Below are 19,864 nucleotides of genomic sequence, written 5' to 3' on the forward strand. Positions count from 1 at the left end.
CCTGGAGCCCGATATGGGAATGGATCCCGGGACTCCAGGATCACGCCCTGGACCAAAGGCAGGCGCCAAACTGCTGAGCCACCCAGGGAGCCCTATTTATTTATTCTTGAGAGAGAGGCAGGGGGAGAGGCAGAGACACAGCCAGAGGGAGAAGCAGGCTCCATGCAGGGAGCACGACATGGGACTCGATCCCGGGTCTCCAGGATTACACCCTGGGCCGAAGGCGGCGCCAAACCACTGAGCCACCCGGGCTGCCCGACATGATGTTTTTTAGACATGTTTCTCAGGCAGTCTGGGTGGTTCAGTGGTTTAGCGCCACCTTCGGCCCAGGGTGTGATCCTGGAGACCTGGGATCGAGTCCCACATCGGGCTCCCTGCATGGAGCCTGCTTCTCCCTCTGGCTGTGCCTCTGCCTCTCCCCCCCCCCCCCCCGCCCCCCGTGTCTCTCATGAATGAATGAATAAAATCTTTAAAAAAAAAAGTTTCTCAGTTTGATCTTCCAGTTGTCATTATTCAGTTACTTTGGCTTTCTAACATTCTTGTGTTCTCATGTGTCATTTTTTTTCCGTTGAAGATTTAATGTAGAAATTATATTTTTTAAGAAAGATAATTTCTTGATTTCTTTTTTGTGGACTTAATCTTTTATTTTAAAAGGTCCCCTGAAGAGCTTTTGGTAGTACTATTAATCAGATCAGGAAGCAGAAATCTAATGTGTTATTTCTCCTTACTATTCTAGATTCCTGGCACCAGCCCTCCCTGTTCCGCCACGATTCAGTGGATTCTGGTGTCTCTAAAGGAGCTTATGCTGGAATCACAGGGAACCTCTCTGGTTGGCATGGCTCTTCCCGAGGTCATGATGGCATGAACCAGCGTAGTGGGGGTGGCACAGGCAACCATCGCCACTGGAATGGCAGCTTCCACTCCCGGAAAGGCTGTGCCTTTCAAGAAAAGCCACCTACAGAGATTAGGGAAGAAAAGAAAGAAGACAAGGTGGAAAAATTACAGTTTGAAGAGGAAGACTTTGTAAGTATGAAGGTTTAGATGTGTGATTAAAACCTAACAAATAATGCTGTAAATAGAAGATTTAATAATGAGAAGATTGAAGAAATTACTAAAAAGAAAGTCCCTAAGTTTAGATTTTTACTGTGTTTAGAGGGAAGGAGTTGATCAGTAGGAAGATAGTGATGAAAATTCCTCTGTAACTTTTAGCAAATCTTGTTTTTCATCTTTATGCCTTTGAAACTTAAAAATTCTTAATTCCCTTTAAGTTTTATAAGGTCAGCATTCAAAATTTGATACTCAAATTATGTATAAAGATGTAGTCTTGCATGTTGAATTGTCTTTCTCCAACTATCCTAAGTTTTTTCTTTTATATAAAATAAATATGCAATTGTAAGTATTTAAGCTGTTGCCTGTATATACAGTAAAACTTTGCTGTTGTATGTTGAATTATATGCCTTTTGGCTTCTTAACCTGAAGAAGAGTTTTCAGTGCACCTTAAAAAAAGTTTACTATATTTTATTAACAAAACATATCCAAATTATTTTAATATGTGATTGGTATCTTTAAATCATTAGTGAGGTAACTTATGTTATTTTTTGTACTAGGTCTTCAAGATCCTTTGTGTATTCTATACTTGTTTGTAGCATGATCTCAGTATAAATCACGTACTTTCTGAGTGCCTAACAACTACATTTAGCTGGTGGCTACCATATTGAACAAAACAGCTCTAGTTATTTTTAGGTAGCACGTTAAATTAGCCAATCACTTCCGTGACAGTCAATTTAATAAATTAATAAAGCCAACTGAATAAGAGTCAAATTTAGGTGTCAGCTCCTCTTCTCATATAGCAAATGTTCTGGGCTTCTTTAAATGTTATTTTTTAATGTGAATTCTTAACCCCCAGGCACCTATTCTTCAAAACTTTATTTGTGGAAAGGTTTATACTGCCCTGACCTTGAATATTTGTACAGAATGTTCTAAGTATCCAGTGGTCCAGAACTTACTATGACACCAAATTATAACTTTCATTATTTATTCAATAAACTTAGCACATTTAAGAAAGACCAATGGGTATAATTAACAAAATCTCTGTTGCTCATTACACTTTGGGAACTTGGTTAAAATCCTTGATCAGACCAGCAACAACAAAAAGTTTAATTGTATTCCTGTGAGTTTCTTTTTGTATTTTATTCCACATAAGTAAATTAACCCACTGTAACTATAATTTATATGACATGAATGTTTATCTAAAAGTATACCTTACTTACATTGTGACCAGAGCCAGATGAGCATATGGTAAAGTCTATTAGGATCTCTTTATTAAAAGTTTTGGTTTCTTACATGCTTTGGTTTAAAAAAAAAAAAAAAAAAAAAGATTGTAGCAAACTAGAAGTCATGTGGAGTAAAATGGAAGTTGCTTGAGTATTTAAGAGCACCTTTTGAATAGGTTTTGTACTACTGATTGGCAGAGTTTGATAAGAAGGCTCAGTATCAGTTCTGTGGCATTTCCAGTGGGAAATAAATAACAGAAAGAAAAATATTAAAGTAGCACAATCGATGCCTGCTAAGTGATTTAAGTGGAAGTTAGCTGACAGTCAAACCCGAACCAGGTCAATAAAGGCAAATTAATACTACATTTGTGTTTTAAAATATCTGAAATGTACATAAAAGTCTGGAGAAAAATAAGTATGCACATCACGAAATGAAAGCTTCCCTAATCCTACTCTCTTCACTTCTTTCCCAGAGGTAATCTTGATTTAAGTGCTTTATCATGTTTTTGATAAACTTCTACTACATATATGTATCCATAAGTAATATATATCATTTTCCTTGATTTTTATGTTTATACAGATAGTATTGTTCTATTGTATTTGCTTAAAATTGTTTTGAGATTTATCTGCATTGATACATATAGCTCTAGATCAGTGGTTCTCAGCCAGGAGCACATTTTACAATGTGTGCCCGGCACATTTGGCAATATCTATGCAAATTTTGGTTGTCACAACTGGAGATAGTGCAATTTATATCTAGTAGGTAGAGATTAAGGATGTTGCTAAACATGGTGCAATACACAGGACAACACCTGGTGAACTCTAGAATTACCTAGCCCCAAATGGCAGTAGTACCATGGTTGGAAAATGTTGCTTTAAATCTTTTTCACTATTATATAATATTCTGTTGTGTGAGCATACTAGATTTATTTATCCATTTTCCTGTTGACAGACATTTAGCTTGTAAAAGATCATGGTTTGGAGGACAAATCTAAAGGATTGGAACCCGAGGTATTGTAACTAGAGAAGAAAGAGTCAAAAATAAGATTTCTATTTAAAGCAGATTGATGAATATAAGTTATTTGAAAAGGAAAAACAGCATAATTTGAGGGAGAAGATAACAATTTCTTCGTAGAAAAAATATGGGTGAGATCTAGAGATGTGCACATGGAAGTAAAGATGATAGTTGACGATGGTGAATGGATAAGAATCACCCAAGGAGAGTGATCTATTCAGAGGGAACCTAGAATATGTGGAAATAGCAATAAGGAGTCTGGGAACTAACTGGTTGAAGAAGAAAGGGGTTTGTCAAGAAAGAGTAGTTAACCAAAAATGGCAAAATCTAGGTATTTTGTAGACATGTTTACAGTGATTTTTCTATATGTTTTTCTATACTGTACATTGTATAATTAGAAAGTTATTTTTTGTTTTAAAATGGTATTTGACTTAACAGTCTCAGTTATCTTGGACAAGTTAAATAATTTTCCCTGCATTGTCACATAGATAGTAATGTCTACGTAGATAGTAAACTTGCAAATGTTATATAGTAAAGAGTAAAGGTCTATTGTTGAAATTAACTGCAGGCTGGGTCAGTTGGTAGAGCATGTGACTCTTGATCTCAGGATCATGAGTTTGAGCCCCACATTGGGCATAGAGCTTACTTTTTAGAAATAAAGTTGTATTTTTATGTGCTAGCAGTAAACAATTGGAAAATGCAGTTTTATAAAATGCTTTTGTAAAGCAAAAAAAAACTTTTAAAACTGTGTGGGAATAAAATGTTTGGGAATAAATTTAATGAAAGATATGAAAGACTTCTATACTGATTCACAAAATACTGCCAAGAGAAATTAAAGAAGATGTATATAAAAGAGATAAATCATTGTGAATGTGAGGCTTTGAATTAGACGACTCAACATGTTTAGGACATCAGTTCAACAGATTCTGCACAGCACCACCAAGCGTGGGTTCTTACAGAAATGGACTAAGTTATTCTAAAATTTTCATTGACTTAGAAAGACCCTGGAATACCCAAAGTGATCTTGAAAAAGAACAGAGTTGGAGGACTTATACTACCTAACTTCACTTAGTACAAAGCTATAATAAGATAAAGTTATGTTATTATAAGGATAGACCAATAGTGAAGCAGAATAGCTCAGAAATAAACTTACAGGGATCCCTAGGTGGTGCAGCGGTTTGGCGCCTGCCTTTGGCCCAGGGCGCGATCCTGGAGACCCGGGATCGAATCCCATGTCGGGCTCCCGGTGCATGGAGCCTGCTTCTCCCTCTGCCTATGTATCTGCCTCTGTCTCTCTCTCTCTCTGTGGGACTATCATAAATAAATAAATAATTTAAGAAAAAAAAGAAATTTACATTTATATAGTCATTTGATTTTCTTTAAAGAATTTTTTTTAAGATTTTTATTTATTCATGAGAGACAGAGAGGGGCAGAGGCAGAGGCAGAGGGAGAAGCAGGCTCCATGCAGGGAGCCTGATGTGGGACTCAGTCCCAGGACTCCAGGTTCACACCCTGAGCCAAAGGCAGACTTCCAACCGCTGAGCCACCCAGGTGTCCCAGTCATTTGATTTTCAACAAAGATACTAAAGCAGACCAATAGAGAAGGAAATGTATTTTTAACAAATGGTCCTAGAATAATTGTGTGTGTGTGTGTGTGTCATGAATAAATAAAATCTTTAAAAAAATATTTATAAAGCATATGTATGAAAAGGGACTTGAATCTGCAATATAAATAACTCCTTGAATTCAATAATAAAAAAACAACTCAGTATGTATTTTTCTTTCCTTTTTTTTTTTTTTTTTTGGAGAGACAGTGTGATTTGGGGGAGTGCAGAGGGAGAACGAGAGAGAATCTTTTTTTTTTTTTTTTAAGATTTTATTTATTCATGAGAGAGAGAGGCAGAGACATAGGCAGCGGGAGAAACAGGCTCCATGCAGGGAGCCTGACATGGGACTCCATCCCAGGGTTTCCAGGTCACACCCTGGGCCGAAGGTGGTGCTAAACCGCTAAGCCACGCGGGCTGCCCATGAGAGAAAGAATCTTAAGCAGGCTCCACACCCAGTGCTAAGCTGACACAACTTGGGGCTGGATCTTAGAATCCTGTATTCATGACCGGAGCTAAAATCGAGGCAGACAGTTAACCAGTGGTGCCACTCAGGTGCCCCTCTTTCTTTTTTTTTTTTTTTTTTTTTTTTTAAGTTTATTTATTTAGAAGTGTCTGGGTAGCACAGTCAATTGAGTGTGGGACTCTGTTTCCAGCTTGGGTTGTGATCTCAGGGTTGTGAGATTGAGCCCCACATTGGACTCTGTGCTGAATGAGAAATCAGCTTTGAACTGTCTCTCCCTCTCCCTCTGGGCACCCTCCCCGACCCCGGGGCTCACACACTTGCACTTTCTTCTAAAAAAAATAAAACTTAAAGTTTATTTAAGTCATTTCTACCCACTGCCGGACTCAGACACAACCCTGAGATTGAGTCGCATGCTCTTCTGACTTAGCCAGTCATGTACCCTGACAACTCAATATTTTTAAAAATGAGCAAAATTGGAACAGATTCTTCACAATGGATGATACACAAACGGCCAACAGTCACGTAAAAAAAAAGGTCTGTGTCATTAGTCACAAGGGAAATGTGGAAATTGGAATTAAGATTATGAGATACTGATACCCACTTACTAAAATGGCTAAAATTTGTAAGTCTGAAAACACTAAATTTGGTGACATTTTCAAACATTTGGAACTTTCACATGTTGTAGGAGCATGAGGTAGTACAACCGTTTTGGGGAAAGGTTTGGCAAATTTTTATAAAACTAAACATAAACTTATCCTATGATCCAGCACTTCTAGATATTTACTCAAGAGAAACTAAGGTATATGTGCATTTATTATAATTTTATTCATAAAAGCTTCAAACTGGAATCAGTTTAAATGTCTTTTGACAGAAGAATAGAACATTTGTGGTATAATCATGTAATGGACTGCATATATTCATTAATAAAGAGTGACTAAAAAAAAGTGACTAATATAAATTTCAGTGAAGCTTTACACAAGATGGTGCATACTCTCTGATTCTGTTTATGTGTTATTCTAGAATAGGCAAATAATCTATGGTTGGAAAGATAATCAGAGCAGTGGTTGCCTGTAGTGAGTGGGAATTGACTGGGATAGGGCATGAGGGAATCTTCTGGTTGCAGGAGGTAGTTTTTATTTTTGGAGAGGTTGAGGAGTTACAAGCATTTTTCAAAACTCCTAGAATAGTATATGCACTTAGTATATGTGCATATCCTTTTATGTAAATTTTATTAAAAAATAGATTATCACCAGTCATGGGGGAAATAGATATAATAAACCTCCTGATGTAATGCACTGAGGATGCAACCTCACCTCTGTAAATTATTTCCAGGAATGCATATCCTGAATCTAAACATGAGAAAAATATCACACAAACTCAATTTGAAGTATCTACTAAAGAATTACTAAAGATTCTACAAAAGAACTAGCCTCTGCCCTTTAAAAATGTTGTCCTGAAAGAAAAAATTGCAGATAAAGGAAAACTAAAGAAATAAGATAACTGGGATGCCTGGGTGGCTCAGTGGTTGAACATCTGCCTATGGCTTAGGGCGTGATCCCAGGTCCTGTGGTCAAGTCCCACATCAGGCTCATCTCAGAGAGCCTGCTTCTCCCTCTGCCATTGTCTCTGCCTCTCTCTGTATCTCTCATGAATTAATCAAATCTTAGGGGAAAAAAAAGGGAAATAAGATAAAGGAAGCATGTGAGAGGCACCTGGCTGGCTCAGTGAGTGGGACTATTGACCTCCGGATTGTGATGAGGTCAAGCCCCACGTTGGCCTTGAGCCTACTCAAAAACAACAACAACAACAACAACAACAAATGTGATCCTTTGGAGACTGGATGGGAGAAAGCAGTGTACATCTTTAAAATTTTGTTTTACCATTAAAGTAATCAGTGTTCTAGTTTGAATAAGTGTTATAGATTAGACTGTAGCATTTATTGTAGTATTGCCTAATTTTTATGATTGCACAGTGTTCATGTGTTTTTAAAGAAATACATAATTAAGGATTTAAGGGTAAATGGCATCAAGTCCCTCAACTTGCAGATGGTTCAGGAAACAATAACATTTAGAGAGAATGTTGGAGCAAGTGGTGTAAAATGTTGACGAGAATCTAGACATCTGTGCAGGATGTACAGAATGTTTATTTTTGCAACTTTATTGTAAGGATGAAATTATTTCAAAATAATAAGAAAGAACAGAGAGAGAGGTACCTGGGTGCCTCCTTGGTTAAGCTTCTGACTCTTGATTTCAGCTCAGGTCTTGATCCTCAGGGTCGTGAGTTTAAGCCCTGTGTTGGGCTCTGTCATTTTTTAAAAGTTGTTTAAAAAAAAAAATTAAAAACGCAGAGAGCAACTGGTATTGAATAACAACAAAAATTCATGGAAGTTATCTACAGCAAAATAAAGTGAGGTGTCATTACAGAGACAAACCACCAAAAACTATAATACCTGGGTAGTGATAGCATTTGTGCAGGAGAAATTGAAGGAAGCAACAGAACATCTGGCAACCCCAAAAGAACCAACAGTTGCTTCTAGATAGTTTAGAGGGTATGTTTGAGAACAGCTAGAAATTAGGAGTGGTTTTACAAAACTAGTCAGTATAGAAGTTCTGGAATGAGGTATGGTCTGTCTGGATCAATCGAGAGAGAAACCATAGAATAGTTTGAAGAGGGAAAGTACAGGATTAGGGTAATGAATTGGTTAGTAATAAAGAGAACACTGAAGAATTTGGAAGTAGCCAATATAAAAGACAACCATTAACCCTAGGGCTAAGATAGAGTGCCCAAGGAAGAGTCTTCCTCTTCCCCCATCCCCACCAGACCTTGTTAGAAAGGGCTTAGTTGTGGCTCACTGAATGACAAGAGTTATTGAAGTGCTTCTCCTAGGAGCATACTGAAAATCCTGGCCCCTTGAGGTCTTGGTAAAGTTGTTCACATGTCCCTGCTACCAAAACCACTCAAGTCAAAGTTCACTCACACTTTAGAACCTGGCTTAGCAGGAACTGGGTGCTGCAGGAGCCTGCTGACTAAGCACACTGGAATAAAAAGAAAATCTTTCTCTTGGTCTCTACTGACAAAAAGTTAACCTGCCAGCTAGCAAAGGAAAAAAATGTAAGTGCCTGGACACATTTACACAGAGCGGGCAGAAAGGATGACTTTGGACTAAGAAGTGAGAAGTTGATAAATAGCACTGAGTACTACCATTGTTTGTATTAACCAGCCAATATTCCCTTCTAGAATATAAACTATCAAAAATAGAATCCAGATTGAGCTGCAGAGATGGAAACAATGGAAACAAAGAGAACATTCAGATAAAAGGAAAGAAGGTAGGGATGACAGCCAGGACATGAAAGAAACTAAGGCACTATATTTTTGAATACTATAAAAATAACAGAAGAGAGAGCTCTAAAGCTTGAATGTTAGAAAAGCTATCTTGACCCACATTCACAAAAACTGAATGTAAATGAACACAAAGGATCAAGAGATAAGGAACAGAATAGCATCCTTAACAGACAGTGCAAAGTATACCTGTACAGCATTTCCACAAAACATAACCATTTTAAAATTTACTGTTACTACAATATTACTTAAAATATTTTAAAATTTAAATGATCCTAAGAGAATGGCATAAGGACAGTCTAAACCAGAAAAACTCAAAGTGCTAGAAATCAGGAAATAATACGAAATTTGAGAAAAATGGAGACTAAACACAAGAGAATAGTACATGTTTTTCAAGAATTAGAAGAGGACAGAACTTTCGTGGGTGGTTTTTTTTTTTTTTACAACCTTTTTTTAAAGATTTTTGTTTATTACAGTATTTGGGGGAGTACCAGTGGGAGAGAAAGAGTAAGACTCTACCGAGTGCAGAACCCGGTATAGGGCTCGATCCCATGATCCTGAGACCATGATCTGAGCCAAAATCAAGAGTTGGACACTTAACCAGCTAAGCCACCTAGGCACCCCAGAAGAAAATTTTCAAGTGAGGGAGAAACAGATTAAAAGTTAGAATTGGGGCAGCCCGGGTGGCTTGGTGGTTTAGCGCTGCCTTCGGCCGAGGGTGTAGTCCTGGGGTCCTAGGATCAAGTCCCGTGTTGGGCTCCCTGCATGGAGCCTGCTTCTCCCTCTGCCTGTGTCTCTGCCTTTCTCTGTGTGTCTCTCATGAATAAATAAATGAAAAATCTTTTAAAAAGGGGGGGGTTGTTTTAAAAAAATAAAAGTTAGACTTGAGGGGGCACGGTCAGTTAAGTGACTGACTTGGTTTCATCTTGGGGTTGTAGGATCAAGCCCAAGTGGGGCTCCACACTCAGGAATCTGCTTGATATTCTCCCTCTCCCTCTGCCCCTCTCCATTCCTTGTGTATGTGCACGTTCTCTCTCTCCTCCCTCTCAAGTCTTTTTTAAAAAAAGCTAGAATTGAGGAGCTCATGACTCTGTCTCAGTCTTGAGCTCAAGCCCCAAACTGGGGGTAGAGTTTACTTAATAAAAAATGTTATAATGCATCATTGTTTTTAAAATAATAATAAAAGTTAGAATTGAGAAATGATACATAGTTGGCCAAAAAAGAAAGATTATATATATATATATATATATATATATATATATATATATATATATATAGAAAGATTATATATATATAAGATATATATAATATTCTATACACACAGAAAAAACAGCTTTTTAAAGGCTAAAAATTATAAGTCAAGAATAACTTTCTGAAATACAGTAAGATTTGAAGCTATGAATTGAAAGGATATAGCTAGAACAGCCAGTACCTACATAGGCTTATAAAATGCTAGGCTCAAGTGAAAAAGAAAACTATCCTTTGAGCATCAAGTCCAAGTAACTTCTAGGAGAAAGAAAATCAGACTTTGACAAAGTTTTTTTTTTTTTTAATTTTTATTTATTTATGATAGTCACACAGAGAGAGAGAGAGAGAGGCAGAGACACAGGCAGAGGGAGAAGCAGGCTCCATGCACCGGGAGCCCAACGTGGGATTCAATCCCGGGTCTCCAGGATCGCGCTCTGGGCCAAAGGCAGGCGCCAAACCGCTGCGCCACCCAGGGATCCCAGACTTTGACAAAGTTTTATAGCAGAAGTCAATGGAATAAGAATTACAGCGCTCAAAATGTTAGCCAACGATTTATACTCTTAGCACACTAATCTTCAGTTATAAAAGTCACAAATACACTTGGGTGACTCAGTCTATTGGACTGACGACTCTTGATTTTGTCTCAGTCATGATCTCGGTATTGTGCGATCAAGCACCCCATCTGGCTCCATGCTCAGCAGAGAGTCAGCTTGAGATTCTCTCCCTCTCCCCCTTCCCCGACTCATGCTTTCTCTGTAAAAATGAGTAAATAAATCTTTAAAAAAATAATAAAAGTCACAAAAAGCCGTGAGAATTTGGAATATTGTTCCCAAGACTTTTTCCTGAGGCAAGTGTTAGACAACAAGCTTCAGACAAGAAAACTAACCAGAAAAATAAAAGGGTGGAAAATAATATTTGATTAATTGTAGAACTAAATAAGAGTTAAAAGACTTTAGCATGTAAAGCTATGGACTCTGACAGTCTAGAAAAAGCATAACTTTTTAATGGGAGAATGGGGAGAGCCTGTACAAACTAACATTTTATTAGTCATATTGGTAGCGTAATGTTGATATTGTTACTCTGATACTGTTGTGTGCAGTACAGGATGGAATGATTGAATATGATATTCCATACCTTGAGAATCAGGATTCTTGGCATAGAAGAAAGGAAGTATAGATAGATGTTTGGTAAAAACTCAAGTTTCTCAGTATATGTTAGAAATATCAATAAGAGGTCATGATATATTTTATCTTTGAAAATGTATGTATGGGGATGCTCCAGTGGTTGAGCATCTGTCTTTGGCCCAGGCATGATCCTGGAATCCCGGGATCAAGTCCCACATCGGGCTCCCTGCGTGGAGCCTGCTTCTCCCTCTGCTTGTGTCTCTCTCTCTCATAAATAAAATCTTTTTTAAAATATGGAAATGCATATATGTAGATTCTGTGCAGTGAAAAGACCTAAAAACTGACCAGTCCCTTAGCAGTTAGCATTGTTAGTGCCCAGACTGTAGTCTTGAAATACCATTTCTGAACAGGATATTTGTAAGATAAGCTTGGGATATTTTGTCATACTACATGGTAAAGAAGTAATTAAAGACTACTAGAGTTGTATCAAAAGAATTCAGAAGGGACACCTGGGTGGCTCAGCAGTTGAGCATCTGCCTTCAACTCGGCATGATCCTGGGATTCCGGAATCCCGGGATTCAGGGATTGAGTCCCACATCAGGCTCCCTGCAAGGAACCTGCTTCTCCCTCTGCATATGTCTCTGCCTCTCTGTGTGTCTCTCATGAATGAATGAATGAATGAATGAATGAATGAATAAATAAATAAATAAATAAATAAATAAATAAATAAATAGATAAATAAAATAGAATCTCTTTTAAAAAGTATTAGGATTCAGAAGCCAAATTGAAGACGTTCCCACTGGCCAAATACAAATATTTCATACATCAGTTAAAGATACTGATTAAATTTGTGAGTTCACAGTGATACCTCACTTTAGAAACAAGCACGTAGTCTACCTATCCCTCTAGATTGAACCACTAAGTCACCAAATAGATGAGAGGAGGTTCCTTATGGAAGGATACTAGCTAATAAAGAAGGAATGATAAAACTGGAAGATCATCATTTTGCAGCTTGTAGTGAGTTAGTTTTAGTTTTAGGCTATGAGCATCTATGTCTGCCAACATCACAAAAAGAAGCATAATCAGACACTATGTGTCTCCTAATGGAAGAACCCAAAACTAGCAAGAAGCTGCCTTGCAAAAATAAAGATGTGTGTAGAAGGGTTCTATAGTCTAGAACCAACTACCAGTTTATAGGGAATACAGAGGGGTAAGATTTTTTTTTTTTAAGTAACCTGTAGGTTAAGAGAATTAATAGATGTTTTTTGGAGACAAAACTCATTTTGAGGGATATGACCTCAGGTGGTAAAAGAAAGCAAAGAAGTGATCACTATAGGTGAGGTAATGGTTATTTTTAGAGGCGAGGTAGGTTTGTTTTGATTTTTGTTGGTTTTTTATTTGTTTTTTTGAATGAGGCTTATAAAATGTTTCTGGTTTGGCTGGTAATATTCTGTTGCTTAAACTGAGTGACCCGAGTGGTGATTACAAGAACTTTTGCCCATTTGTTTTCTGCATTTTTTTTTTGTATCTGTGCTACATTTTACTATTTTAAAAAATCAGTGGAAAGAAAAGATACCATATAAATAGGGGCAGTATCTCTGAATACCCTAAATAGAATGTGACTAAGAACACAAGCAAATTAAAATAGGAAAATACAGCTTTTATCCATGGGACTCCTGCTACCTATGTTTTCCATCCAGAAGAGTGTATTTATCTGTCCTTCATATTTTGTCACTAATTTGTCCATTTAAATATGAGTTGGTTGTTCAGTATGTACGTATCTGTGCTTGTTCTGGGCTTGTGGCGCTCACCTTGATGTATTGTACACACCTGGGGCTCCATCCCTGGAGAATTTTTGATTCAGAAGCCCCATAGTGGAGTCTGGGCATCTTTCTGTTGTTTGTTTAATGTTCTGTGTGTAATCGTACTGAAAAGCCATTTTCCTACTCTAATTCACATTATAAAGTTTGGGCATGGACACCAGTATCATACTCACACCTCCTGTACAGTTCGTTGTTAAGTCCAGTTTATTGCTCTTAACTTTTCCATCCTTTCCCTCATCTCTTTCTCTATTCCTGTTACCTTCATTACTCTCCTGAACTATGGAATTGGTCTCCTCTAATGGTCTCCTAGTTGATGTTTAAACCTCTCAAACACATCCTTCAAGCTGCTACTGGACTGTTGTAAACTAAATGACTATGGATTATATTAACTGCATGAGAGATGGATCTTCAATATCTACAGAATAAAATTTAGTCTTCCTAAAAAATCTGGCTCTTGCCTATTTTGCCAGACCTCTCTTTCACCACAGAAAGGAAGGTCCCTTCCTTCCCTAGTACTAATCATTCTAAACTATTTGCAGATCTCTGAATATTCTTTTTCATACTTTCCTGTCTGGGTATTCATTGAGCAATATGATCCTGGAATCACTTTTCCAGCTTTGGAATTCATCTTTTAAGGATTCTTCTTAGTCCATCAAACCTCTAATGAAACCTTTTCTGATAGCACTTCTTTCACATGGAATTGGCTATTCCTTCTTCCCTAATAATAAATTTTTATCATAGACCCTGTAACCTTTTACTGTGCTTATTTGTCTACAAGTGTATATCTTTGTAGTAGGGACTGTGACTCTTGTGGGCACAGAGGCTCTTCTTAATGGTCTTAATTGCCTTTGTATTCCTAGCACAGTCCCAGCCTGGCACATGGTCTGCTTCTGTCATAAAGCAGTCTTAGAAAAACTACACATACTACACATTTCCCTGACCAGATTGTCCTTAAATCTGAGAAAAGTGATCTACATTCTTGTCCGTTCAGTTTTCTGTGCCTCCTTATTTGGCGTGCATATCCTATCAGAAGATGAGAACTTGCACATTTAGTCTGTTTATTTAAAAAAAAAATTAATCCTCTTACGTTAAAGGAAATGAAACCAAAGAGAACCTGAGATTAATGTAAGATCTATTGGTTTAGCATTTTGATATCTTCTGCTCAGTTGTTGATTCTGAATACAGCGTTAAATATGTGCTGCTCATACATAATTATCAGATAGGTTCCATGGTGATGGCTACTTTGTGAAAAGTGCCAAAATGATTAGCTTTCTTTATCAACCATTAATATCCCTTTTTTCCTAGCCTTCTTTGAATCCAGAAGCTGGCAAACAGAATCAGCCATGCAGACCTATTGGGACCCCTTCTGGAGTGTGGGGTAGGTAGATTTTGCCATTTTAAAGGCACAATTTTACATTTTTCTTAGCATGGAGAGGAGCAAAAATTCTTTATCTCTTTTTTGTTTCTTTCTCTTTTTTTCTTCATCTCATCCATTTGCACATGGTAACTAACACCTGTTACATCTCTTACTCTGCCCACCCAGAATACCATTGAAATATAATGGTAGTGGAGTCATAATACAGATAATTGAGAGCTTGTAGAGCCCTGAATTTGAAAGCAGATTTTAAGCAAAGGGAGAATTATCTAAAGCTTGTAAGAAGTAATGTTTAATTAACATTGCTAATTCATTTGTAACAATTAAATTGAATTTTATGTGTTATAATTGTCTCCTAAATATTTGGTAGGCAAATATAACGGTATATTCTAAGCATTCATTTATACTAGTCTTCTGAAATGTTCTTTGAAAGGCTGTATAATACTACATCCTATAGATGATTTTGTTCAACCAGGTTCCAGTAGTTGAGGGTATTTTTTTGTTTGAGGGGGTTAAGGGGCAGGTTTGGCAGTTATAAATGTTGCTTGTTGTAGAGGGCTGGATAAAAACATAAATACACACGATTATGTGTACATGTTGGGAATAATTAGCCTTATAAAAAATTAAGAGACAAATCAGTGTATTTCATACCAAATGTAATCTGTAGTTTTGGAATTGTTGGCATTTACAAATGTGACTCTCCTAGTCCCTACATTAGACCTATTCAGTAGTTAGGAATCTTATTAGGAAGGCTTTAATATATCTAAGTACTGGTTTTGAATCTTGAACTATAGGATTAAAAGTGCCTGTGGTACTGTTTCCCCTTTGTTAATAGTGTAAAGCTTTGCTTCACTTTGCCTCATCAGAAGGTCCCAAGGTAGCCTCCTTTCCCCAATTTCCACATCTCTCTCCATTCTCATACTGTCTCAGGAACTGTCACCCTTGGATACATTCTTGTTTGGTGTGTGCCTGAGTGAACACATCATACACTAGACAAGTTATGCCCCTAAAGGATTACTAACACTTTTGGGCTTCCTGGTTGATTTATGAATTTAGATTCATATGCTGCCTTTTTCCTATAATTCCCAAGTATTGTCATTTTCGAGAATACCTGTTAAGTGCACACCAGGAAATGTTTGTCCCTCAGTCTCAACTGACAGCTCTTTGTTGAAAGTGAGGACTTCATATTAACTGTGCCTCATGTTAACCATTATTTGACATTCTTTTGTCTCTTCACTATTTTGTCTCACAGAAAACCCACCTAGTGCCAAGCAACCCTCCAAAATGCTAGTCATCAAAAAAGTTTCCAAAGAAGATCCTTCTGCTGCCTTCTCCGCTGCATTCACCTCACCAGGATCTCACCATGCAAATGGGAACAAATCATCAACCATGGTTCCAAGTGTCTATAAGAACCTGGTTCCTAAGCCTGCACCACCTCCTTCCAAGGTATGATTTGGAATCCATGTAAGAACCTTCTATAGCAGAGGTCTGGAAACCAGGAAAAATTTTAGTAAATTTATTTTTTTCCTGTTGATTCATTCACCAGATATTCATTCAATATCTAATATATGTATAGTATTTTTCTCTGTCTCCAAACTCTCTACTTCTGCTAACTGGATTTTTAATAGGCTTCTCATACTCATTAGCTTTATCTCATAAACCTGCTTCTCCTCATTTGCTGTTTCCATTAATAGCATCAACATCCATCTGATCACTTAGCTGATTCTCTAGATTGGCTTCTTATTTCCTCCTCCTCCTCCTCATTACTCATTCCCCTCTACCAAGCAATTATAAATTCCCTGTTTGTTATTCCCTCTATGATGTCCTATGCCCTTGTCACCTCCCGGTACTATTGTGCACCCTACTATTTCCTCATCTCTCTATATTCATTTTGCACAGAACTGCCAGAATGATCATCCTAAAACAATTTGAATATATGACATCCTTTCCTCAATCACTTCAGTAGTCCCAAACCGTCTATAGCAGGGTTTGGTAAATTTTTTCTATAAAGAGCCAGATAATACTTTAGGCTTTGCTGGTCACATATGACATACAGTTTTTGTTATATTTTTCCTTTCTTTTCTTTTTCTTTTTTTTTTTCTGATTTTTGTTTCTTTTACAACACTTGAAAAATGTAAAAAGTATATTATTAGCTCATGGGCCATATAGAAACAAGCCTCAGACCCATGGGTATTCCTTGCCAACCCTGATCCTACAGTACAGTACAAGTCAAACTCCTTTGCCAGTGGCATGTATAATTCTTTATACTCTAAGCCTAATCCATCTTTTATATTTTACTACCTCTTCTTTCTCTTATGTAGGAAATTATTCATCCTTCAAATTCATGCCATTTGCTCTGTGAATCCTTTTCTATCACACACATCTAAAGATCTCATTAATCTTTATATCTCTGAATAGCACTCTGTGTCTTATCATAATATCTATAACACTTTATTGCATCTCTTTATTTCCTCACTTGTAATCTCCTTAAGGGCAGCCTTCAGGTCCTTTTCATATTTGTATCCCTAGCACCCTCACAAAAGCACGTAATAATTGCTTTAATGAATTGTAGCCATCATACACAAGTAATTAGAATTTATTTGGTTGGCAGCCCCGGTGGCACAGCGGTTTAGTGCTGCCTGCAGCCTGGGGTGTGATCCTGGAGACCCGGGATCAAGTCCCACACCGGGCTCCCTGCTTCTCCACCTGCCTGTGACTCAGTCTCTCTCTCTCTCTCTCTCTCTCTGAATAAATAAATAAAATCTTTTTAAAAAATAGAATTTACTTTGTTATTGAGAGGGAAACTAATGAGCATTTATTCATTTTCCTCTGTGTGTAAGCAGTGTTTGGTGGTTCTGAGTAATACAGAGAAGTAACAACATTGGTTGTGACTCTCCATGAACTGAAAGTCTAATTGGGATAAGATATAACAATATAAAAGGTCGTGTGATTATGCATAAAATAAAAGAGTAACAGATGCTAATAACAAATTCTAAACAGACTTATAATAACTAAATGAATTAAACATTAGTGTTCAGTCAGTTCAGAGGATCAAGATCAGTTCACATTATGACCATTGAGGAAAATTTTGCTGAAAATTTGTCATTTGAACTGACTTTTGGAGGATGGTCCAGATTTGAATAGGCAGAAAAAAGTCTGGAGAGTATTGCAGATCATAAGAAAAGCAGTTAAATACAAGTTCTGAAACCAGAAAACACTGGACATATTTGGGGGATTGTAAATGATCATTAATTACTCCTGTGAGCACTAGGGAAATATCCAGACAAGAGGTCCTTATCCTAGTGGTAATGAATGAAGCTTTCTGGCAGCCCCGGTGCCGCAGCGGTTAGCACCACCTGCAGCCTGGAGTGGGATCCTGGAGACCCGGGATCGAGTCCCATGTCAGGCTCCTTGCATAGAGCCTGCTTCTCCCTCTGCCTGTGTCTCTGCCTCTCTCTCTCTGTATGTCTCTCATGAATGAATGAATAAAATCTTTTAAAAAATAAATAAATAAATGAAGCTTTCATGGTGGATAAGATCTCTAAGGAAAGAGGATAAGACAGTAAAGAATGGGAAAATAAAAGTTGGAGGAATATTTAATAATTTAGAAATATTAAGAAAATAATGATAGTGGGGCTAAGAAACTAATTCAGACATCAAAAAAAAATAGCATGCTATCACAAAAATTTGGGTGGATGAGTTTAAGATAGCAACTGGGTTTGTCAACACTTGACAAATGCTGCTAACAGGTTGAGGAAAGTAACTGAAAAAGGGTTTTTGACCTTAGCACTTGGAAAGGTTTAGGTGACCTTTGAGTTGAGGTTTTAGGAGAGTAGTGTAGGGATGAAACAAGATCTCAGGGGGTTCTGGAATTATGTGGGTGGAAGTGGAGGTAGTGGCAACTTTGAGATTTGAAAATAAAAGTAAATAGAATGTAGGTGATGGGAAAGTTAAGTGAAAGGATGAAGAAAATATAGGAAGAAGCCCTTGAAGGGCATCTGGGTGGCTCAGTGGTTAAGCGTCTGCCTTTGGCTCAGGTCATGATCTCGGGGTCCTAGGATTGAGTCCCACATCAGGCTCCCTGCAGAGAACCTGCTTCTCCCTCTGCCTGTGTCTCTCATGAATGAATGAATGAATGAATGAATGATCTTTAAAAAAGAAGAAGAAGCCCTTGAGGGCAACTTGGAGTGTACTTGAAAGAGTTCATTAAAGGATCATGGCCTAGGAAGAAATGAGTGGGAATAAAACTGATTGATCAGTGGATTTATCTTTGAAAGGGTTTAAGATACTTGTTTGTCTGATATAGAAGGGAAAGAATGTGAACGTAAGTCAAGAGAGCAACTACTGCCTAGGAAACAGTATGGCGTGGAAATTAACAGCAGGTCTCTGGAGTAGATAGAGTCCACTTTGCACCTTTTTTTTTTTTTTAAGATTTTATTTATTTAGGGGATCCCTGGGTGGCGCAGCGGTTTGGCGCCTGCCTTTGGCCCAGGGCGCGATCCTGGAGATCCGGGATCGAATCCCACGTCGGGCTCCCGGTGCATGGAGCCTGCTTCTCCCTCTGCCTGTGTCTCTGCCTCTCTCTCTCTCTCTCTCTCTCTCTCTCTCTCTCTCTCTATCATAAATAAATAAAAATTTAAAAAAAAAAGATTTTATTTATTTATTTGAGAGAGAGAAATAGTGTAAGAGACCATGAGCAGCAGGGAAAGGAAGAAGCAGACTCCTTACTGAATGGGGAACCCAATGTGGGGCTCAATCCCAGGACCCCAGGATCATGACCTAAGCTAAAGGCAAACACTTAACGGACTGAGCCACTCAGGCATCCCCCCTTTGCACCTTCTTTGTGATATGACCGTGGGCAAGTTTATTAAGTGCTAAATCTCAGTTTTATCATCTATACAATGGGATAGTAGTACCTATTTTTTTAAGGTTTTTGTGAGGTATAAATGTGTTTTTCGTTTTTTTTTTTTTTAAGATTTTATTTATTTATTCATGAGAGACATAGAGAGAGAAAGAGAGGCAGAGTCACAGGCAGAGGGAGAAGCAGGGAGTCCAACATGGGACTCGGTCCCAGGATTCCAGGATCACACCCTGAGCCGAAGGCAGCCGCTCAACTGCTGAGCCATCCAGGCATCCCAGTACATCTTTTTAAAAAGAAAAAAGGGGGCAGCCCTGGTGGCGCAGCGGTTTAGCTCTGCCTGCAGCCCAGGGCCTGATCCTGGAGACCTGGGATCGAGTCCCACGTCAGGCTCCTGCATGGAGCCTGCTTCTCCCTCCTCCAGTGTCTCTGCCTCTCTCTCTCTCTGTCTATCATAAATAAATAAATAAATAAATCTTTAAAAAAAAAAAGAAAAGAAAAAGAAAAAAGGGGGCAGCCCCCGTGGCGCAGCGGTTTGGCACCACCTGCAGCCTGAGGTGTCATCCTGGAGACCCAGGATCGAGTCCCACATCGGGCTCCCTGCATGGAGCCTGCGTCTCCCTCTCCCTCTCCCTGTGTCTCTGCCTCTCTCTCTGTGTCTATGAATAAATAACTAAAATCTTCAAAAAATAAAAAATAAAAAAAAGAAAAAGAAAAAAGGAATATTCCAGCTGCACAA

At 38.0% G+C, this 19,864-nt stretch overlaps 1 protein-coding gene across 3 annotated transcripts in view; it reads left to right on the top strand.

Annotated features, from left to right (window-relative positions):
* Positions 1-19,864, top strand: part of GPBP1L1 (GC-rich promoter binding protein 1 like 1) — a 58,667-nt gene that overhangs the window by 31,717 nt on the left and 7,086 nt on the right. For all 3 annotated transcript variants that reach the window (XM_055341631.1, XM_055341632.1, XM_055341630.1), the window contains exons 5-7: positions 737-1,023; positions 14,198-14,270; positions 15,520-15,713. In XM_055341631.1, coding sequence (XP_055197606.1) covers positions 737-1,023; positions 14,198-14,270; positions 15,520-15,713 — 554 coding nt within the window. The remainder of the gene's footprint in view (positions 1-736; positions 1,024-14,197; positions 14,271-15,519; positions 15,714-19,864) is intronic.

The sequence above is a fragment of the Nyctereutes procyonoides genome, unplaced genomic scaffold (assembly GCF_905146905.1).
Source record: "Nyctereutes procyonoides isolate TBG_1078 unplaced genomic scaffold, NYPRO_anot_genome, whole genome shotgun sequence".
In the NCBI taxonomy this organism is placed as follows: Eukaryota; Metazoa; Chordata; class Mammalia; order Carnivora; family Canidae; genus Nyctereutes; species Nyctereutes procyonoides.